This window comes from Cygnus olor, chromosome 2, assembly GCF_009769625.2.
Source record: "Cygnus olor isolate bCygOlo1 chromosome 2, bCygOlo1.pri.v2, whole genome shotgun sequence".
Taxonomy (NCBI): Eukaryota; Metazoa; Chordata; class Aves; order Anseriformes; family Anatidae; genus Cygnus; species Cygnus olor.
In genome coordinates, this window is record NC_049170.1 from 118,442,165 (window position 1) to 118,466,398 (window position 24,234).

The 24,234-nt window shown below is 36.1% G+C and overlaps 1 protein-coding gene across 6 annotated transcripts in view; it reads right to left on the bottom strand.

Moving 5' to 3' along the window:
• PCMTD1 (protein-L-isoaspartate (D-aspartate) O-methyltransferase domain containing 1) overlaps nucleotides 1-24,234 on the bottom strand; it is a 41,562-nt gene that overhangs the window by 4,540 nt on the left and 12,788 nt on the right. For 2 of the 6 annotated variants that reach the window (XM_040550409.1, XM_040550412.1), the window contains exons 2-4: nucleotides 14,113-14,215; nucleotides 2,212-2,383; nucleotides 518-641 (exon numbers count right to left, since the gene is read on the bottom strand). In XM_040550409.1, the coding sequence (XP_040406343.1) occupies nucleotides 518-641; nucleotides 2,212-2,265 (178 nt within the window). In that variant the 5' untranslated portion in view covers nucleotides 2,266-2,383; nucleotides 14,113-14,215. Of the gene's footprint in view, nucleotides 1-517; nucleotides 642-2,211; nucleotides 2,384-10,427; nucleotides 10,597-14,112; nucleotides 14,216-17,973; nucleotides 18,400-22,927; nucleotides 22,951-24,234 lie in introns of those variants that run through there. The other 4 variants (XM_040550408.1, XM_040550411.1, XM_040550410.1 and 1 more) reach the window with 4 other exon arrangements.

Here is a 24,234-nt window from a genome sequence, read left to right on the forward strand (position 1 = left end):
TCTTTTTAACCTCCTTCTTATCACACTATCTTACCTTGGCAACAACTGTGCTTTCACAGACTTTCTAAACCCCTCTGCTAGCCTAACTCAAAAGCTCTGCAGTTAGAAAGCCCACCCCAGTGACTACTAGAAACAGCTAGGTGTCACCAGATCAGCTGTAGACAGACATAAGCACACCCAGCTATTAACATTCTACAGTACCAGAGCAGTGTAGATCAGTTTCTTCCTTTTCAGGTGGAAAAGGAAGTTTTTCTCTGGGAGACTGTCAGAAACAAACCTAGTATTAACTCAGTATGTTATCTGTGCCTCATTAGAAAACAAGAACCTGAACGGAAAAGTAGTCTGGAAAAATAAGCAGGAAACACAGCGTCATTTTGATTTGGGATATTAACTGCAGAGCAACACAGAATAGCCAGCAGCACAAACTTATCAATGAGCTACTGCTGTGCTAGATTGTATGTGCCTGTTCTATCATACGTCCACCAAACCGAAGGGAGACAGCACAAGTGTCACTTACGCAGTCCCACAGTATCATGTTTGCCGTTGTCATTTCTGTTTGGTTGCACTAGCGGAGCAAATGAAACAGCAAGGATATTTTTACTTTCCCACGTGTTTTGTCCCGTTCTCAAGATTTGTGTTAGCTGCGGAAGAACAACAACAAAACAAAAATCAGTGGTCAGTTTTGTCATACTATTATTCAGACTAGTATTCAAACAGCAATATTTTGATTTGCTTCAAAATTAATGTATAAAGTTTGTTCTCTGAACAGCCAGGACTTTCATATTCCTTGAATTATTTAGTCACTAGAGGACTGAAGATGGCTCTTCTGCAATGGGAAGAGATGCAACAGGAAAAATAAAAGCCTAAGTCTTGCATTTTTCCTTAATTTTTCCAATACTTTAAGTTGGAAACAGCTTCTGGCATCCAACCTCTAACTTGTAGCTAGCCTTGTGCAAGCAAAATCAGGCAATTCAGAAGCATTTCCAATTAAGTCACAAAAATATCTCCTAGGACTGAGATTCCACAGCCTCTCCAGACAACCTGTTGTGATATTCAACCACTTGTTATGAAAAAATATATTCCCTCTATCAAGGCAGATTATTCCTTTGCTGCAGTTTGTAAAATTCTTCTTTCAGTCTGCTGTGCACCTGGGACAACACTGTTCACAATCAAATCCCACACCCTTTTGGGCAGCCAAATCAGGAGGTCAGATGTTCACTAGCTTTTTTTTTCTTCAGGTTAGACAAACCCAGCTCTTTGAGGCTCTTATGTTTTACAGGTTATAGTATCCCAACTACTTGTAAGGCAGAACTAGTCAGTTTTAATTTTATGTCCAAATTTGGACTACTTTTAAGTTGAATGCCATCAATTTCAAATGATGGTATCTTAGTCCAATAAATATTGGATAAAGTATTTATGGAACTGAATGACACAGGCTACATTTCAACAACTTGAGTATTTTGAGAATGTAGGTATACATGCACTGTGACAATTATTTTTGGAAGGTAACTAGAAAATTTATCAATTTAAGTGTTTCAGTAATTATCTGTATTCATGAAAATATCAACTGAAGTCATAGTCTTTCTTTCTCAACTTCCCTATCAGTAAAACAGGGAGAATAATACTTACCTTTGTAAAGCCTTTTGAGATCTAAGGATGAGAAGTGATAGAAGTGCGAAGCATTATTAAAATAATACACCTGTCTGAAAATGAAAGACATCTAATCTAACAAGAAAAAGCAATACTGAAAACTGCTGGAAATAAATCCTTTTTTTGTCTTCCCTTACCATTTCCCATTAATTACAGATATTTCATCATATTTCTCTGAAATCAGTGTTTTAGAGGGTGGTTTTTGTTTTGAAGTATTGACTGAAAGCATGTGGCAGGGAAGATTTCAAAGCAGTTCTGGGAATGATGTAATATACTTAAAACATTTACAAATGGAGTTCTAGCTTCACTGAAGACAAAACAGTTTTGTTACAGATGAGGATTTCAGTGTTTTAAGGGGGGAGTTCAAGACTGCATTGCAAAAGACTGATACCTGCTTAATTGCAGCAAAACACTGAGTCAAGATGTCATCAAGCTGAACATTAACTTAGTACAATATACATTTAAAAACATTTATTAAAATTATATATTTCTTATACTAAAGATAGCAAGGGGGAAGATAGCAAAGGGGAAGATAGCAAGGGGAAATTGTCACTAAGTCACCTGATCTTCTATAGGCATTACTAAAATGCCTCCAACTTTCAACAAAATTTTCATGTAGTTTTCATGGTCTTTCTGGACTCCAGCTCCACAGTAAATCCGGTCATACTGATGACTGTCTGAAGCTATTTCCAAACAATTACCAACCACAAAGGCAGGTTCACAGAACTCAAATCTAAGGGGAAGAAAAAAAAAAGAGGGGACATTTCAAAATTAGGATTTTTGAGAAAAGTCAGTCGATATAATGACAAAAGTTTTTCATATCTTCCCTTACGTAATGGAAAAACAGATAAGCATGCATACTTTAAAAAAACTGTATTATATGGAAATGCTAAATAACAAGTCATTTATTGCTTCTGTCCCATCAAGGACCAAATAAAAATTCCTAAGTTATAGTCAGTGTATTACATTAAAAAAGCCTGAAAGAAACACCAGACTTCCTAACTATAAGCAAATAAATTGGTCTAAAGAAACCTTACAAGCCATACAGGAAAGTCTCTTTAAAATAGAAGACTTGTAAACACTTGTGCAATATCCAGCCTGTTGAATAAACATGGAATCAGTCCAATTCCTAATACATTCTCCCATCCCAGCTTTTAAAAGAGTATACTCTTCAGAGTAATTTTTCTCTATGTCCCCCAAATTCCCACCTGGAGCCCAATCAGCTTTTCTCCAAAATAGAATTCAATGGCAAAGTTTGGACTGCACACAAAGAAAGGGAATAAACGATTAGTTCTGAGAAGCACCTGTTCTAATTTTCATCAGCTAATGAAAGTTACATAACTGCTTTTAAGTGGACTTGAGCATATAAAAGAAGTTGCCAAAAGAAGTTGCAAGGACTAAGTTCTCTTGGACAGTGCATAAAACAGCAAAGAAAAGACACACAGGATAGAACTTTATTTCCAAAGCTGTGTATGTTTTCTATTACGATGATATTTTCCTGACATTTTTCAGGTCTCTGCTACACCTTTCTGCTTACATCATTAATGCCATGATAATGTAATTTACATCTTTGTTTAAAGAAACACAACACCTCTCTACACACACACCAACAACATTCAGCCAGTGACTGTGTCTCCTGCTTCCCCCACACACACACACACATTTTAAGAAGAGAGGTTACAGTTGCTCATAGAAAAGAATTGTGGTTTTCTTTGAAAAAACACTGAGTGAAGTCTAACACTTTGTTGTGGCATGAAGTAGTTCATAGGTCATCTGACAGTATCAAAATCCAAGACCCCTCAAAACGTCACCCAGAAGGAACGAACTTAAGAGTTCTACTTCATTGAATGAATACAGCCATTTTATAAACTACAGCTGATATTCAAAAGGAAATTTTGACTTGGCTTGCAGTAGTAAATCCCAGTACAACTACTACAAATCAGTATTTCCTCAGTTACTGTGAAGCCTGGCAGTTGTCACTGCTTAGGGATACAGCCTATAAGGCTTAGCTGACTCTATCTACAGCATTGCCATTCACAAATTAAAATTCTCAAACTGAATTTTTTGCTTGAAGTCTATTTTGTTCCCAAGATGGGGTGCTTGACCTTGAAAATAATTCAAGGCTTCCTTCTTTGACTAGTCATGGACAAACCCCAGAATCCTTTACCAAGAAACTGCAACTCCCTTATGTGATGTATGTGGCCAACAGTCCATGTTGTTTCCTCATCCAAGTCAAGTGGAAGAAATTAAAACTATGAACAACACTGGTAGACTGAAGAGAAAAAAAAGCAAGGGGGAGTGAGGAAGAACTGTACGCAACCAGGCAGCTAGCCTGAACTGTGGATGAAATAATTTCAGAGGAAGAAAGAAATATCTAGAAATACATTAGAAAAGGTTAAATGTTGGGAAGAAAATTAAACCCAAAGCACTCATTACTTCACTGAAGAACTCATCTCATTTCATAAGCACGTGGAATATTGTCTATTTTTCAACATTCAGTGAAGGTCAGACAGTTCAACACAGTTTTAATTTCAGGTTGTCTACAGATGAAGTTAAGCATCAACACACTGATTTATCTTGAAGGTTTCAGCAAAGTACCCTTTGTGGCTTTAAAAAAGTACAATAAAGACAGGAGGGAATAAAGTACCTCTCTAAAATGCAGTTTTAGATTTTAAGACATTCACTGGTTCTGTGTTCTTAGACAACAGAAGAGAGCCTGCCTGCCTAACCTGGTAACTTTCACAACTTCTCTTCACAAAATGCTCCTTCAAAAGCTGACATAATTAACTGGTACTTCTAAACTGCTTCCTCTACTGGAAGCCACCACTCACACCCTCTGAAAACAAACACCAAATCCTCCAAGGAAGCAAAACCACAAGACAGAGACAGAAAGACAAAACATTTCCCAGACACGAAATGTATTTACAAAGCATGGACGAAAAAGGGTTTATGAATACAGTAAAAGCTGAAAATAATTTTTCATACAGCTTCACAGCTTGAAGCCAGAAGAACACTAAGTGCAAATGACACAGACATGGCTTCCTATTACAGCTGTAACAATCAGACAGGTTAAGCAGTGGAGACCAACTCTGCTTATAGAGGCATTAAATTGTGGCTCGACCATGTTATTAGTCCAAATTTGTGGAGACATGGCTTATTACCAAGACAGACATGTATTGGTTAGTTCATTCATTTCAGAAATACCTTCACCCCACTAGCTTCAGCTAGTTCCAACCCAGTTAATCAAAAGCAGGAGCATCCTGGAAGACTTCCAACAGCACTATGATACATGCAATTTGCAAAGACACCTCTTTAGTCCATGTCAGATGAAAAACAAGGGGGTCTACTCAGCTCACTTGGCAGTGCAATGATAACACCCACCTAGACTGCAGTGGTATGCTGGCTGCCCATTCAGATCATATGCAGTTCTCGAACTGTCACTCATCTTTTTAGGTAGCAAGAAGCTAACAGTTGGTAGAAGTGGGGCAAAAAAACCTAAGTGGTATCTCATCGTGGCAACACTTTAGCTCAAAAGCCAACCCCATCCATTCATGCTGCCTGTAGAATTAACAGCTTTGCATGTTATGGTATGAATAGTGACAAAACACCAAGAATAGAAAGACATATAGGGTTGATACTTGGAGAATTATGGACTTCTTAAACCTAGTTAAGTTGTATAACAGTAAGCCTTACTTCTCCACACTACAATGCAAAACAAACCTAACTGAAGAAATGAGATTCCTTCCCCACTCCCTTAATCTTCAACTGATTTCATTATCATGAAAAGATGCATGCACCTCAGAATCAGAAAGAATTGATCAATGCATATACTAATTTGTGGTATTCATGTAATCCAGCACCTTTGTGAATACCTTCTAGTAGAGACTAAAATATAATTTGGAGAATTTGTCATTAACTTGCCCAAACTATTTGCAAAAAGAGTGAGGTTAAGTTCAACCTCACTGAAGCCTCCCCGCCATTTGATAAGGGAATGATCTAAAACAAAGATCCTGCAAATACACAGGAGTAAGCAATTTTAAGACTACCTGCCCAACAGTAACACAAGCTTGTTAGTCTTACTGCATGAAAATAGTATCAACCACACTTTTACGATGGAACTTAACCTCAAACCCAAACTACTTTCAGTCCTATTTAACACTACATTCAACAAGCTAATTTCATTCCCGTTGCCTTTGGGATATCAAAACAGAGCAGATATTCAATTTGTGTTACACTGAGTTATTTTTAGTAGGTTATAAACTCTGCTGAAAAGGAATGTTTTATTGCTCTAACATGTAATAGTGACAATCACATAAGCTACCTATTAAGATGAGGTAGTATTTCACTTAGTTACACATTTGAAATGAACTATGAAAAAGAGTTAAGAAATGTCAAGTGCTATTTACCTTCTGTTGATCTCTACCAAATTGTCAGGGTGGCCTTAGAGACAACTCGATAGGTAACATGAAAAAATTGTTATTTCATAGATTAGATGCCAAAGAAATGGACTGGAACAACCCAGAGAAGTTTGAATCACACAAGGTTCTTCAGTTCAACCTGGTATTTTGATTACAAGCAAGCAGCTAACCAAAGAGAAATTAAGAGTTCCCATTATTGATAGCATAGCAACCAAGTTTCCATGTCTGAATGAACACCTGCCACAAGGATAGATTTAATTTCACACAGATCTTGTTTAGCAATGGCTCAAGACAGTCAAGTACTTTAAAGATTAAGTGTGTTGACCTGATCTTGTCCTTTCCTTTTTATTTCTGTATTCTGTCCCCTGGGGACAGGAATTCCAAATCCATCCTCCCAGTATTAAAGCTTTATAAATTCAATACAGCCACAGCATTTTTCTTCCAGGTAAGCATCAAAAACTACCTGTAGAATTTAAACAGCATTTTTGTATTCACTGCAGCAGCTTAAGAGATTAATTAAGGAGTAGATTGTCACTGCATGTGTTCAAGTGAAATTCTCCATAGGTATCAACAGAAAAAAACACTACCATTGTGATAAAACAAACATCCATTTAAAAACATTTCTAGGAAAAAACTAAGATTAAAATTTATTGCTTTTGTATCCATATCCACCAATCTAGTATTTGTGTGATAACAAAATATTAGTAAAATATGACAGTACAATAGCCTACCCTCTAACAGTTCTCCCCACACACACACCTACACACATTCATTTGCTGGTCCTCAGATAACACCTACCCACACAACCCACGATTTAAGTACTGCTAACTCTGAAGATGTATTGCATGATTTTTTGGGCTAAGCTCTTCTGCCTATATGACTGCAGGACATTATTAATCCTCATGTCTCTTGAGGATCAAACCAGAGGCAAAAATTTAATTTTTTTTTTTTTTTTAAGTAGGAGACATACTTGATTCCCTAGAAATGAACAAGTTCAATGGAACTATGCATAATATTATCTAATTTGAAGAAAAAACCACCTTTAACATCAACAGATTTGTGTTTCAAGGGTAAAATGTATCATAAGATGCTTAAAAAACAGTACTGAAGAACTACTTAAACTGCTGACACCTGTCTTTTGCTAATAGAAAGATCAGACAGTTCTTAAAACTACTATCACTCCAGCTACATTTTACACCTCTCCACAGCTATAATTCATTACCAGGATACCACCTAATAGTACACTTCTGCCTATTTTACTAACCACGCTCACATCCCAGCTTGCTGCTCACAACCCTTACAGGAAAAAACTTTTCAGTATGAATTTAGGATTTCTGGGTATTTGTTCACCCACTTTCTTTGGTCAGTCAACTCAAACCCCTCCAAAAGGGTCTGAAATTTCAGTATCAAATGCTCCAAGTGATTTACCTCATAGTCTAGACAACTATAGTTTCACAGAAAAAAAAGATAAACAGTAATGCTCAGCAGCTCCAAAAAGAAAAATTAAAACAAATGACTATCTTATTTTTGCAAAGGAAGAGCAATAAGTTAGGTACATTTAAGCTTACTGAAATTTACAGCACAGAGCACTACTCTTCAACTTTAATGATATATAAAGAGAAGGCTGGCAAGTTAGTAACATTTGCCATTTCAACTGTGCTGACGCTACAGTGGCGTAAGAAAAACTCTGGAGCATCCCAAGTTTTAGATACAGCCATTCCTGGGGGAAAAAATACGTTTTAAGATCCGTTTTAATACATATATGCAAACAGTAGTGAATCCAGCGTAAGAACTCACAGAATGAAATATGTTAAATTCCCTTAATATGTTAATAAGCAGACATTAAAATGAATCTGCAAAGAGTGGAGATTCTGAAAACGTGTGCTATAGACTATTTCTTCTACTGCGACAAGGAAGTAACACACTTTTGTCCTATACTAACTATGCTGTTGACCATGTTTTGCAGCAGAAGGATCCCTCAGAATGGGGGATGAGGATGACAAAAATTAGATTAAGATTAGTAAGCATCTTCTAAATGATTTTCACTAAAACGAAAACAGGCCTACCTTTTTAAAACACAGCTACAGAAGCTGAAAAATAAGTATTTCCAGTGCTTATCTGGAAATACTTAAATTACAAATAATTTAATCTACAAAGTTCTAGCTCCTTCATCCATTTGTACTAAAAAGATAATGCTCAGAGCTGCTTCTATATAGAAGAATTTCATAAAACTGCTAAATCTTACTCCTAAAACCTGAAGGAAACCTTCAAGAAGCCCTCAGATCATTTAATCAATTTCAGTTTTTAAACTGACATAAAACTTTCTGCTTTGAAAACCACAGGGGAAGGTCAATGGTCTCACATGGGCTTTGTGTAATGTAATGTGTCATAGCAATGTGCAACTGAATAATGAAATTTTCCAATTTTCATGCCTTGTTAACATTTTTCAACTTATTGTACTGCAAAACTAATATAGAAGTAGTATCAGCCAGATTTAAATGTGTTTCTTTTATAGAGGAAGCAGTTTTCCCATTTCTCAACAAATATTTCTCATGTTCTATCCTGACAGTGATCTCAATTTAAGATTAATCACTAATTAAGAAACTTGAGATTAAGAAACTTAAAAAAGGCAACATGTAATATCAGAGAACAATTTTTAAAGGATGTTAGATCTTTTCCTATTAACTGAAACAGAGGAGCAAGACAGCAAGTTCTTTCCATCCTTTTTTGGCATTTTTCTCCATTGTTCATTCTGCCTTGTTTATGTATTTATTCAAGCTCTTTAAACAAGTCTTTGGTTCACGTATAAATGCATTTTCATGGCCTACTAGCATTTCTACTGAAAAATTACATGCATTTTACTTAATATTACTATTTGTGAGACCTTCTACATGTACCCTACAAACATTAGAATAAACAGAAACAGAAGTATTAAATCTTTGCGAAGAAAAACAAGATCTACAATAGCAACTGAAGTTCTTTACATCCAGCTACAATAATGGCAATTAGCATTAGAAAAATAGCCAGAAGTGATGCTGGCATAATTTCTATCCAGTAATCTTTTCCCTGAACGTTTTTTCAGCTTCCAGGCATTGCTGTAGGACAGCAAGCAAGAAACATACTCCAGCTTCACTTCTGTTATCTCAGTTTTTCAACAAGATTGTCATGGTTCTCCTATCATGTGACTTCAGCTACCTTGCTTATAATTTCTGATACTCAGTTTCATTTAAATGCCTAAAAACCCATTCATTTCTGAAGACAAAACTTAGGACTAACCTCACTCTCCCCTTCAACACCAGTTTACAGAACTTAAACTTGACAACTACAAATCATGATGGTAAAGAGTGAAAGATATTCCTTCAGTTTACTTCTTTAATTCTGCAGTGAATTTTAAGAAGGATAGATTCCTAAGAAATACCGAAGTCAAGTAAGTTTTTCACTTCAGTTTGTCAAGGCCCTAATAAATACAAGGATAGATGTCTGGAGAACACTGTTTCTGGAGACTACACTACTGCATACTGCAGGCTTTTCTGAAGCCAACGATTTGTTAACAAGGCACTGAACATTTTCATCAGCTACTTTAAGGTAACAAGTGTTATAAATACTATCAAAACTTGCAGTAACTAGAGACTTTCAAAGAATGACGTTGCCCACCATGGGGCTTATTATTTCTAGAAGATATTTTATATGTAGTTTTGAGAAAGCAAGAATATAGCTTTCTCCAATTATCAAATACTTTAAAAATACACTTTTAGTTTCTTCCGAGATAGCACTAGACCCAACTGCCATTTTTGGAGCCTTCAGGCTTATGAGGTATAGGTGCATTGCTTCTTTTTAATGTCTCCAACTAAAAAAGGGACATTCCAAAAGCCTATTTTCTTTTTTTTGTTTGTTTAATATAACTTCTGGCCTCAAAGAATCCCACTAGATTTCTTACAGTCCTATGTTCTTGTGGTTAGACTAAACCTCAAGAAGAATTTATTCACCACTTCAAAAACATGTTTACTACTTGAAATTAAGAATAAGTTACCAGTTAAATTTAAGTTGAAAAAAACCACAAAGGAGTTTGAGATGGGATGCCTTTCCTGCTTAGATTTTTACTGCTATCGTTATCCAGCTGCACAGGAAGGAATGTGCTTTTTCTTTATGCGTATACAAGGAACTTTGTTTTAACTCCGCATTTATGAAAGTGAGCTTTCAAGCATCCTATCAGTAGCCTTGAATTTCAACGAAGACAAATACTTGGTTGGAAGAATAAGTTATTTTTCAATGCCCAACACAATTTATTACAGAACTTCAGAAAGAAGTTTCACCCATAACAGTTATCCCAGAAGTAGTACTAGGGTTCTTGTCACTTACCATTGAAGTGGTTTCTTTTGATCCCGAGAAGGGTTCGTGATTTTCTTTCACAGCAGGGACTTCACCAGCTTACCCAGGTTTGGTTTTTGATAGGGTGCTAGAAGATGGGCAACCTAGCCTTGCCCTGTGGCTCTCTCTCCAAGCTGGATATTCTAGGTCTAGAAGTTGACTGGGAGCAGAAAAGACAACACATTCCCCTTCAATAAACAGGTGAAGCGGGGCCTGGTACTTGCACAAATGTGTTTTAGATAGAGCCTTCTTAAGGAATGTTTTTTCCCCTTAATTAGCATGCATTCCTTCAAGGGTTTAAGCATGAAAGAGAGCCTTACAGGTATTTCAGACTCAGAACTTTCTTTACACCTATAATCTTTCACGCTTCAACCATGACAACACTTCAGATGCTGAAGATGGCACATCTCCTTTGCTTCTGCTGGCAAATACATGTTATCAAGTAAAACCAAGGCATCATTTTACCTCTCAGAAGGAACAACTCCACCTCCATTTAAAGGGAAGATATTTTGATAGATTGGTAGGATATGGATACAGATACAAGTGATCATTGGAATTATCTGTCATTCTGAAGCAGGTATCTGAAAAGCTTCCCCTCTGATGAAGGGTTCAAGAGACAACAGATAGAAGGATAACCTGTCTTTTAAACAGAGAGTGTCTCAAACCCTTTTGTACATTTTTACTTTGCTATCAGTCTTCAGTCAAGCACCTGCCCAATCATAGAAAAACATTACATTTCAAGAGCATTTTTAGCAGTAATCATTAAAAAACATTGTATTATACTACTCAATACTGGATTATTCCCTCATAAAAAGTGGCATCAAAGCAATATTCCCTTTTATCGGAGAGGGGAGGAGTACATCATAACGACCTATCTCCGAGCCCAACATCAGATGCAAAATTAAAGGCACGTTGCTTCAAGTGAAAGAACACCACAAATAAAGTATTTATTTAGAATCCTAGCTGAAGCTTTTCAAGGATCTACATATAAGGTAAAACCCCCATTTTATTTCTGCTTAAAAAGGAGACTGCTTCAAAAATTCAGACCAGACTGAAGAATGTTATCCACTAAGAAAGAACACAGGAAAGGGACAACACAGTTTTATAGTATTCCCCATCTGCACAACTATGGTCAGGAAACCATTATGTGGTCTTCTGTGCTTTATCCCCTACATGCCTCTTTAAAGGCTGCTGACAAGTGTAAGGTACTTTTCCCCAAAACATGCACACATCCACTGAGACAACTAGCTTCATTTATACCGGTCTGCCAGATAAAATCCATTTTCAAACAGAAAGGACACCTGCTAGGTATACACCTGCGTTCAACAGTAGGCAGACACTGAAAGCTTTAGGAATCCTTTTTGTTGGGCAGTCTGTCATCCAAATACTAAGCCGACCAAAGCAGTAGTTCAGAAGTCAGTTCACAGAATTTTTGGCATGTCTTTCTTTTGCAAACCAAGATTCAGGAAAGAGTTACTGAAACAATAATTAAACCTAGATTTACTGACCCAGAGCACATTATTTTGAGGTAGATTAAAACTTTAGACACACTGCACACAATTAAATATTTTAATAATATATGGAAAGGACCCAGCCTGTCACAGAAAGAACACTACCCGATCTTCATCAACTATATTAAAAGACACAGTTAACCAGGATCAGCTATGCAGACACGAAGTTACAAAGCCTCCCACAAAAAATCCAAACAGATCAGTATTATGTCAACTACAGTTCAGTTATTACGAAGTAGATTGATATCAAAAAGCACTTTCACAGGTATGTTTAAGTTGGCGAGGACAGTACTTCTACAGCCATTGCTGAGAATTTTTCTGTTGTGAAGAAAAGGCAGATTATCATGAAGTATATGCCAAGTGATGTACGTATAAATTAGTGAAAGTTTAGAGGATATTCACCAGCCTGGTTCCATTCCTTTGCTGGAATAACACTGTATAACTAAAGACCAATTTAGCTATCATTGTAAGTAACACACAACATTCAGAACACTGTTCCCAGAGTCAATCTATCACTGAATTAGCCAAAAATACATTTCTTCTACTTTGAGAATATTTACATCTTTTTTACTAAAAACAGTCTTTTTTCCTTCAAAAAAAGGCACATTACAACATACAGTTACTCCAAATGTAACAATTTCGGAATTTTCCTGTTTTTTTTTTATAGGGTTCAAAGTGCAAACCCCACTGTTCTAGTATTTATTCATATACACAACCTAATCACATCAGTTTTGTTTAAAAAATAATCACATACTTCCCTGGTACCCCCTCCACTCAATTTCTCCTCATTTACGTACATGAAGGTATTACCAAACTGGAAAGGCATTTCAGTCAAAACCATCTTTTTTTGTATGTCAGAGTACACATACAGGAATACAGGTATGCACAGGAATTCATTAGCTGGCAGTTGCATCTTACTTACAGAGCCATTAATGCAGTAGTAGTAATGATCATGAGGAACCACAGTTCTCACTTGTACATATATTAACATCAACTAAGGTTAAAAGCCTGTATTAAAATCAGGACAGTGACGACGACACACACTCATTTCATGTTACATAATTTTAGTATTATATTCACCATGTTCTTCAGTAGAATAAAGTTCTCTAACAAATGTCAGAAGTACAGAATTGAATACAGGTAACACTAAGACAACTCTTTAAACTGAACTTCATACTCCACTTAGGAGAGCCTTCTGGTATGCAGGAGCAGAAGGAGGAAGGACTATGGCATGACCACAGCTCCAGAAGTTTGGTTTAAGGAAAAAAGTGGACTGAGCTCCAGATAAGAAAACCAAGAGCACAGCAGTTCTTGAAGCACGTTACGAAGGCAAGATGATAAAACTTCTCTCTGCTCCCCTCTGACCAATAGAAGACAAGTAAGAACATGCAACTCTTATGCTATATTGACAATTCAAAAAAAAAATCTGGATTTTCAGCAGCTACTTTATAATTACTGCTGGAGAACCTGCTGTCTGTAAGAAAGTCTTTACAGAGAATAAGAGGGCTAGAGGCCTGTTTTTCCTTTCACAGAGGCAAAGAGGCCCAAGATACAGATTCTTATGGACACGCTTAAAACTAGTAATAGTAAATTGTTGAGTAAGTGGAACCAGCATGTTTCAAAGCACTGTAACCCTGAAGTATATCAGTAAGAACGAGTTGTATATGAGCACAGATGAAGACTCCAAAGTCCATCTCTTCAAGTAATAAAGATGAATACAATCAGATAAATTCACTTGTCTTTCATATCTAGATCAACAGTAGTAGATTAGAAAAAAGTTAATTCTCTACAGAAATATGTCCATTTATATAATAAAAACTTAGATATTAATTGTCCTATACATGCAAAGACACCTACACACCAGCACACATCATTCTTTACATATGTATACATATATGTACCTGCATGTACATACACGTGCCCAAAAATGCAGTGAGATCAATTCTGTTAAGTATTACACAGCAGAAATACTCCCACACTTTAAGCCTTAACTTACCTCATGAATTAGACCAACAAATTGGAATTTCTATGTTGCAGCAAAAAATACCATTTACCACGTGTGATGCCATTCTCCTCCTCCCCTTACTAAACTCATTTTAAACTACCTGCATCATTACAAAACAGAAAATCTGCTGCAAAATGAACTAGACAAATGAGATACTTACTTATCAAAGCTATCACTGTATTTTATGAAGCTCTCCAATTTTTCCTTGGCATATTCTACCACATCTGAATGAAGCTCTATTCCATGATTTATCCCAAAAGGTCCTGTAAATAGAAACAGCAGTTTTGTTGTTTTTCTTTAAACCACAACACAAACACACAGAACAATATTGTACCTTTTGTCTACGAAGGTACTAACATCACATAAAACAATGAAGTCATCCAACACAAAGATAATCTGTAGCGCAGATAGAATGATAAGAGGAAACATAACAAGGTAAAAGGGCAAAGGATCAAAAAAAACAAGGACAGAACCGTGGCAAAACAATTTTGTACAACCAACTTTCATCATAAGGATGCAGAAAATCTTGAATACGTGTAGGACAGTCTGAGCAACTTCCTTTTCAATATATAGCTGGAAGACAACAAATTCAAATTATAATTTAGTCTATTTTGTTATTCAAATTTTGAAAGGTGTTCTTATCGTAGACTTCCCAGTTCCTAAGAATTCAGAGAGATTTTGTAGTATATTCATCTACATTGGTTCTTGTATTTATCAAGTTCCTAAATCAGAAGCTTACTCCCGATTTACTCACAGTAATTATCTTCCACTTAGAATACTGCAATTGACTTATTATGTTCATTCCTCACAATACCATTACAGTTGCAATACTGCTTTCCTGCAATCCAAGTATATTTCCAAGGTAATTTGTGGGCCAGAAGTTTTTGTGTTTTTTTTTTTTTTTAGGAACAAAAAGAAATCATGAGATAGTTTTATGACTTATCTACAACAGCAAAGAATCTGAATCAAATAGTCACATTTGCTGTGGGGATTCTATATTTAACATGTATTCAACAGCCCACAGACTTCAGTCATGGAAACACAGAATTGGAAAAGGAAGAGAAAAGGGGAAGAAAAGAAAGAAAGCAAACATCAATAGCATTAGACAAAACTTACATTTAAATCCTCTACTGCATTCTAAATCTCACCTAAATATTTGACTATTTATTTCCAATAAAATTGAGTAAAATGTCTTTTCTTGGACACCGATGAAAAACAAACAGACCTAGGGTTACTGAGAAAACATTTTCTGCAGTAAAAAACCCTAGTATATGCTACTAAGCTGATTAATCATCACAGTTTTTAATGCAGTTTAGAATATTTTCTATTAGGTAAAGTACCAAACAATAGATTACTATATGTGCTGCTCTTAAGACCTCTCCAACATCAGCCAAGAGGTAGGTATATCATCCAAGGGATGTACTTTGAGCTTGTAGAAACATGTACCTCCTGATGACATTCACACCAATTTTAAATTTAGTTTATTATCTATCACACTGAGAAGCATTAGCATAGGTCATCTTTCAAGGTGTTTATTTAATGTTCCCTTGCACAGTCATAGACTATGATATTCCTAACCAGCAGTTACACTTCCATGAGAGACCGCACCATCTAATGCAAATTTTCTTTTTAATAAGATTGTCGTTCCTTTTGGCCTCTTAACTACAAAGTGTCACTTGTCCCAAAACTCACATGTGTTCCTTTCAAAACTCAGTTTTAACAAACCAAAGAACTAAAGAGCTGTACATGCTAGTTATTCCAAGTTTCAAATTAGATCTGTGAATGTAATATATACCACATCAGGATACACCACAATAACACTAATCTAAACAGAAATAAAAGATATAGATTCTATTCTTTCACCAGTAAAGTCAAAAGCCAAAGAGTCAGCTAATCTAAAAAAGTGAAACCAGCTCCTCTGTTACTCTCCAAAGTCAGCTGGTCTCTTCCAAGGTAATTGGAAACAATTCTATCACCCAGTTTGAACTACATTTATATTTTAACGGTAGCAACAGTTAATCTCTATAGAGTGGTTTTTGTTTTTTTTTTAAATATGTCACCATATTTGCAAATGTTCACCAGTTTCAACTCACTAATTTCATCTATTTAATTTTGATGCTGTCAGCATGGCAAAAATACACTCACTATATTGTCAAATTGAAAGATGTCCAACTACTGTCAAAGAACACATGGTTCCCTGTTACACTACACACTGAAATTCGTTTAAAAACATGGGCTTTTAAAAATATCCATGCTTTATATTTATCAGAAGCATACTCCTTTACTTCTATATTATTTCTACTCCTTTATAAAAGCTGCTGTTCCTTTGCTTAAAACAAACAAAATAATTATTGTAACTAGTGATTTTATCAAAAGAAGCAGAAAGTAAGAAAATGAAGAACTACATAGCTATGGAAATCCTGCTTTTGTCACTGTAGCACTAACTGCTACAGTCTCCTTGGCACTGCTGGAGACTTCTCAGCACCTGAGCTGGCAATGTGGAAACATCTGTAGTGTAACTATTTTCCTTGGGGCTGTCAGCCAATCTCACCCTCTACAGAGGACAAGTCTCTTCCTTTCTTATTTCTTCAACTCCACATACAATACTCTGAAGGACAAGGATTCTGCTTGATAAGATCGAAGCCAGGAGCATTCAACAAGCAACCAACAGCCATTCATAACAGGTTAAGTACACAGATACAGGTGCAATATATATATGATCCAATATCGTACTTTTAAATAAAGTCCAGAAAGAATAATAAAGCAAAGCTTAACAACTACACAGAGAAATGGATGATTACTATTGCACGCTACTCTTAGCGCCCATTTTAGAAAAAAGAACTGAACTTAAAACATTCCTAATTAAAATACATTTTTTCATAGAAACACTCAAAAGTGACAAAGTCACTCTAATAGAGTAGGTATCTTCGGTTTTAACTTTTTTTTTTACCTGTGAATGAACATTTGTTTGCACAAGAGAATGTAAGTTTGCCAACGAACTTAATTGCAATAAAGGACCATCAGAGATGCCAACAAATGAGGTTTGTTATATATGTATTAGTGGTAATTTCTACTTTTCAATCACTGAGAAGAAATGACAAAAACTGAAGATAAATAAACCAACTCTTCACATCTCAGGTTTGTGCATACACCAACATACCCCAAAACTGTACCACCCGTTACCAAGTTTGCTGCAACCAAAGAAATACACAAAACTCCATTTAATACAGTCATTAAAATTACACCTGTGAAAGGTATATTCTAAAGTAGTTATCTTACATAACAAAATTTGTAAAAAAAACAACTGATTTGCTAGCACACATTCTACATTAAGTATATAGGGGTTGGGAATTAAAAGCACTTTTCTCTAAGGTAGATTGGTTCAATTTAAAATTTTACAATAATTTCTCATTTTATCTGTTCTCCATATAGGAAGTGTGTCTGATGACAGAATAAAGAACAGTACTAAATAAAATAACCTTTATAACCTAAAAACTGCTTAATCTCTGCAGATCTGAAGTCTACATCCCAGAACTGATTAAATACAACAAAGTGATTCAACAAACATATCTTGAGAAAGCTCTCTGCATGCTCATGAAGACTTATTTTTCAATAAAGTTTGTCCAAGAGATATAAGCCTTCACAATTTACTTTTTTAGGATAAACAGAAAAAAATCAAAACAACCTAAAATAAGGGTATAAATATGGTAAAAATGCAAACTGAAATTTTAGCACTCAAATTGTTCCTCTATGCTTTTCCATTTTATGCGAAAAAAATACTGTTTCCTTTCTCTCAAATTAAAATTTTAGGCTATAGAAAAAGACAAACATGAATAATTGCACCTTCCAAGACATTCCATGAAATGTCATGGAACAGCTTATGGAGATAACCTATCATATTGTAAAAGCACAAACACACTGTTTTAAGTATAGGACTATATTTTGAAGATGAAGATTATACAGACCCTGTGAAACGTACAAAAGATATGCAGAAACAATGTATTAAAAAATTCAAAGTTACCTAGTATTAATCCCACCATTGTACTCAAATATCCGGTTCCACTACCCAGATTTAAAAAAGACAATCCAGGTTGAAGCTTCAGAGCTTCCATGACTTCAGAATAAATGCAAGGAGCTGACAAATGTATATTTCCATGCTTCCAGGCCAAGTCTTTGTAAGCATTGTCCCTGTATCCTTCCAGATAATAGTCACCACGATCAATTGCTCTGAAGGCTTGCTCCACACTCTCAGTGCGAATATACTGAGCTTCTTTCAAGTTATCAATTAAGTCATCATTGTCTTCTCCAGCACTCACAGCTCCTCCCATGCTGAATTTCTATGGTGATTCAATTAGTTTGCAAAATACATCAGGAGGAGTTTTCCAAAAAGCATTAAGTATGTAATGGATTCTTGGTTCTTCTTTCAAAAGCACATCACAAATGAATCCTGGAAAAAAAGATGTTTACATAACTTGAGTTTCTAAGAGAAACAAATCAACAGTAATTAAAGGGTGACAAAACATCATTAGTATTGGACCACTTCACCAAGCAAAACCATGATAGACTGGACAGTTTATTTCATAAAAAAATCTGCCCTTCAAATTCATGCCACCTCAATCCACTGCTCTTCAGCTTAGCTTTAATATGTCAACACTGCCTGTCTGCATTAGCAAGCAACACAAGAGTTTATACAGACAATGAAAACACTAACAGCCTGTCACCCATTACTACATAGATTTGTGGGGACAACAGCTGTCTTTGGACTAGATCTAGACCCATTCAGAGGACTAGATGTCCAACAGCAGTTGGAGCATACATCAACTTCCTTATGTTTAAAAGGAGCTGAGTTTACATGCTCTGAAATCACCCTGCAGCGGGAGACAAAGCCAGGTGATTTGTGATGACCGTGAGATGCATTTCAGATACTCACTTTGGAGTTGAATTGAATCAATACTAGTGTTGACAACCACACATTGTTCTGGTCTGGATTCAGCACCAGGAACGGTTCTGAGATCCTCCTTATGCCTCCCATATGCACTAAAGGAGTACCATTTCCTGAAGTACCTAAAACCTCTCATCTTGCTAGCTTTTAAGTAACTAGAAAGTTTTGTGAATTCCACACCACATATTCTCTTCAAAATAATTCCTTCAGAGCAGTGTTTTATCTGCATTATTACATAACTAACCGCTAAATTAAATAAAAGCCAGATGTTAATGTTTTGATTTTTACATGAATTATCAGCAAAATAGTAAGAGTACTGGAAAGGAAAGATTTCAATCCATCAGTACTAGACTAATAGAGTAACCACAGTGAGCTAGTTGTTAATATAATTGAAAAGTCACCTTAGCCAAAAGAACAAAACCCAAAGAATCTTGGTCCATATGCTGCTATGTTATCTTACTTCCCTCCTTTCCTTCCCCCAGCTTTGTGTTTTGTTTGAACCATACATCTAACAATACACAGTTAAGTATGAACACCAGTTGTTTTTCCCAACACTTGGTAGACTTTTCTCAAGAAAAATAGTGGCTTACAATACAGAAGACACTAGTTCATTTCCAAAAGTATCATTCCAACTGTACAGTAACAAGTAGTATGTTAGACAAAACATGACAAATATAAGCAACTGCCACCTTCGGTGCTTTATTTCTAAATGCCACAAACAAAGCCATTATCCCGTTAGTTTCTACAAAATAGGGGCATTCTACCACCAGCGTGAATGACTTCAAGTACATGATACTGCTGCTCACAAAGAAACACTCACCCTCTTTAATTGCATTAAGTACCACCATTTTAATACAAATCCACCTGCTTCTTCAAATGTGTATATTTCACTGAGCGTTCTTTTTTAAAACATGAATCTTATCTTTTGTCTGAGATTACTCCAACACAATTCAGCAAATTCCTGTTTCGTACAAATTAGGCACTAAGTAATTCACAGGCATACAAGATACCAAAGATACCAGTCACCAGAATAAAGCAGATTCATAAACATAGATTGTGGGGATCATTGCCATGAAATTTATGGTTCAATACTTTAAATGAAAATCCTTCTTACGCTAATGAATCATCTTCCATATAACAGGTCTGTATCAAAACTGTACTCATAAGCCTTTGCACGAAGCCTAATGGAAATCTCCACAAACTATGACCAACTTCTAATTTGGTGTGTTCCCCAACCACCAGCGTGCAAGATTTGTGCTTCCTGGAGCACTAAGAGGATCAGAATGGTGAAGCTCTGCAAAGGAGAGCTAAAACCTAAGAAGGCATTGCTTGAAGCTATTCACTGTAACTTCTTAAGGAAATGAGACTTACAGACTCGTGAAATCCAGAAGTAAACCCACACTTACTAACCTGAGGATTCAAATTTTATTTCAAGCAGTGTTACTTGGTGAGGAAAGGGAAAAACAACTCGAAGTTTAACAGGAGAAGAATGAATACCAAGTGGAACTGTTTCAGCTGAAAGACTACATGTTCAAGATACAAACATCCATTTGTAGGATACACAAATGCACCCCCAGCCTGCTCGCTGGCCAGGTGGTGAGAGAAGCAGGGAAACCTTGATCTTGTGTAAACTCAATGTAAGGCAAAACATCAGTTTTACTCACACTGTTCTCATCACACCCCCCACAAAACAGCATTAAATGAGCTACTACCATGAAGAAAATTAACTGTGTCCCAGCCAAAACTAGTATAGCAAGTGAAAGTCTAGTGACAAAAACATCAGTTTTTGCCTTCCCTTTACCCTAAAAGCATTGTGATCGTCTCGACGGATATGTTTAGAAAGAATTTTAACTAAAAAGTAAATGTAAAAATCAAGTTTATGAAGATTAATGCACCTGCTACGTTTGAGATAGAAACACCACTCCCAGCCCTACCTGCAGAATGCATTCACTACCTCAAGCCAGCAGGTGGAGAACTTCACTAACTATTTATACTCCGCGGGTGAGCAGGCACTATGAAACTGCTCAGAAGGAAAAAGCTTGTTCTTTCAACTTAAAATAAAGCTTTGTAGAGTTTCTATCAGTGTCTTCAGTTTCAAATAACATTGTTTCCCTGTAAATAATATTTTACAATTTCAAGATAGTCAATAAACTACAACAAAATTTATTTAGGTATTTTCTGATTTTATGTTCTTGGGATTATTTGATACCTAAAAGTTCGTTAATGCAGTATCACCAGAATTTCTGCTGATGATACCCATGAACAAACATCTTAAGTTAAAGAAAATGAAAAGTGACTTCCTGTGCTGTGGAGAAATATTCTGTCAAGGCATAACATACTTCCTTCCAATGCTTTTATGTAAGCTTTTGCCTTGTGAAGGTAAAATTACTTGCTTCTAACAGAGGCAAGAGATGTGTGAAGTCAGATAAACTTTCTATAATTTTAAATATACAAAAGTAGCCACCCCACAAGCTATTTTAGTAGAGGCTAGAGGAAAAAGGCAAGTCAGTCCAAGGTTCCTTGTGACTGCTGACCCAGGACCAAAATAAGCACAGCAGAACATGCAACGATAAAAACATTCTATGTAGCTGCACTCCACAAAGCTTACAGAAAGCATCCTGTGAAGCTCAGCAATCGTAAACTGCAACACCTGCAGAGACAAAGCATAAGTATTATTGTAATGCCTGTTTTACAAAGAGTTACAGAAGTTACAGAAGAAAGGTGCATAAAATTAACAAAACGCAGCCATTGTCTAAGCCCCTGGAATACAATAGCCAACAGAAATTGTAGTTTAGGAATTAGAATTACAATGAAGTCTTAATAAAAGTTCATGCACTGATTAAAACCAATTAAAATGTTTCTCATTATACACTATTTATGAATGTATTTTTACAAATTGGAACAATTTTGCATTTTCTTCTCTTATCCACAAATAAAAATATCACAATTTTCAATTGCTGTAAAACTCCATCCAGCAACTGTATCATACCACCTCTGACCTAACTTATAACCAATTTTTACTGTAATTTCTTATCATAAAGACCTTGGGTTGAGGCTTTTTTTTTTAAATATTGTCACATTAAACAAACAGGTTCTTGGGCTACGAGAATCTAAGAAGTGTTAACTGGTTCAGTGTATTTTAATTCTTAAACTTCTTATCCACAAACTCTTATCTGAGAAGTTAGTAAATGAATGCAAGCTTTGTCAAGATCTGTTTGCCAGTTCTCAAACGGACACAAATTTTGCACATTTCGGAAACTTTCTAATTTTTTTATTTTTATTTTTTGCTTTTTAAGTTCATTCCTCACATCAGTAAGGACTGCATGCTTTACTTAAAACAGACTGGATACCACACTAGCAAGGTATCCAGTTAATTCAGTAGATAAATTCTTGCCTTTTCTAAGTCCATACAATATCAAATGTTACATATTAGTACCTTGTAATATTGGCATATCCTGACCCCACATAGGTGACTTCCTTAAAATATGTTATTTTAGCCTAGAAAAACAACATGAACAGCGTAACAGATGTGATCACCCATATTTTCAAGTCTGCTCCTCAGAACCAACGCATTCTGAGAAAGTCCTATTTTCATTAGCATATCATCCCTGACAATCCCACACCATATCAAATTCAGACTGTGGTGCATTCCTTGCAAGTCACAGTGGGCATGCAAAGTTGCTTGGTGAACCTTCCCCCCTTTTCTTGGGAAGAGCAGCACGCAGAGAAAAGAAAAGGTGACAGTAAACCACAGAAGTATTCGTAAAAGTAGACACAGGAGCCAGCTGTTGAGTTTACCTAACGAGGAATGTTCTATGATTGTCAATAGGAAGGAATTAACCACACATGACATAAGAGCCTGAAAAAACAGTCTGTTTTACAGTTTCAGTTCACATTGTTAGACCTACTTCTAAGTCACTGCCACTCCTACAGCTGTACCGAACTTGAGATCTTATTTTGCCTGTTCTTGCCCCGCCCAGTAACTCCTAAAACCAAAGGACCCCATTTTTTTGTTCAGCTTTCCCTTTCTTACCAAAGATTGTGCAAGTGCCACAGTAGGAGGAAATTCAACTCCCAACCGCAGAACTGAATCTAAGATTTCAGCAGAATCTCACAAATACACAGAATGGTTGATTACTATCTGAAAGGGAAAAAAATTGTAAATTTTGCCATGCAAAGACTGAAGAAAGCCAAAATATGAACTGTGAGCTGGAGGTGACTGTAATAGGTGACATGAAGAACAAGAACAAACTGTGGGACATGGGTATTTCACACTGAATTCTTCACACACATTTTTGGAACTTTTATACATGTGCCTTGTTGCTAAACTACAATAAAATGAAAAAAATCTAGATGTTCAAGGAAGAATAACTGCTACTTGAACTGCCTTCTCTTCCACAGCTATTTGTTTTCTCATTCCAAATAATTTAGAAAGGAAGGAAACAGTTGTTTTCAGGGTATACTAACATACTTCCTAGTGAATTAAGGGAAATTCTATTGGAAATACCATCATTTAAGCCCATTAAATTTGTCTCACTCAAAAAACATTCGCTCCTAACCTACTGTTTAGTTGATTGTTTCAACAAGCTTTTCAAGCTAAACAGAAACAAGTACAGTCAGTCCTCCAATTTAATACACTCCACATAAAGCACACTTCAAGGTTCTTTGCAATATAGCAATGGAACAAGGAACAGACCACAGGATTAAAGTTAAGCCAAATGAATGTAAACAGATACAACTACTGACTTAACCTGAATTGCATTGACCTACTTGGGCAGAAAATGTTTGTCAAGTCTGCTGTAAGCTTAAACCCTGATCCTCCTGCTCAGGCCTTCAACAGATGTTTACACAAGGCTCCAGGTGTGCCCTTATTGTCTCATTGTCTTCCTGCATCCCCAGTCACCTGAACACACCATATGCCACAGACAGTACCACACTTCTCCTGTAAGATGCAGTAAGGATTATGGCTCCACAAATTTATAAGCAGTGACAGACATCAGTACAGATCTCATTATAAAGTTACCTCTACAATTACGCAAGGTTGTATAATTTTCAGATCAACCCTGCTGAATGTCTAGTTGTCCTCTTGGCTTTTTTCTGCTTTTTGTTTTATTTTCAGTTCCTGTAAACTTTTTAAATAACAAGCCTAGTTTTGTTGGTTGTCCACCTACATTTTTTTTTTCCCTTCTTAGAACTGGGATACATTTCTTTTTCCATGTTTTCTTCCATACTGGATTTTTTCCCCCCCATCTGAAATTTTATCTACCCTCTTCACATGATGACAACGCTTGAATGCCGAAATAAGCATTTTCTATATACCAGTTCTGTATGCCATGCCTG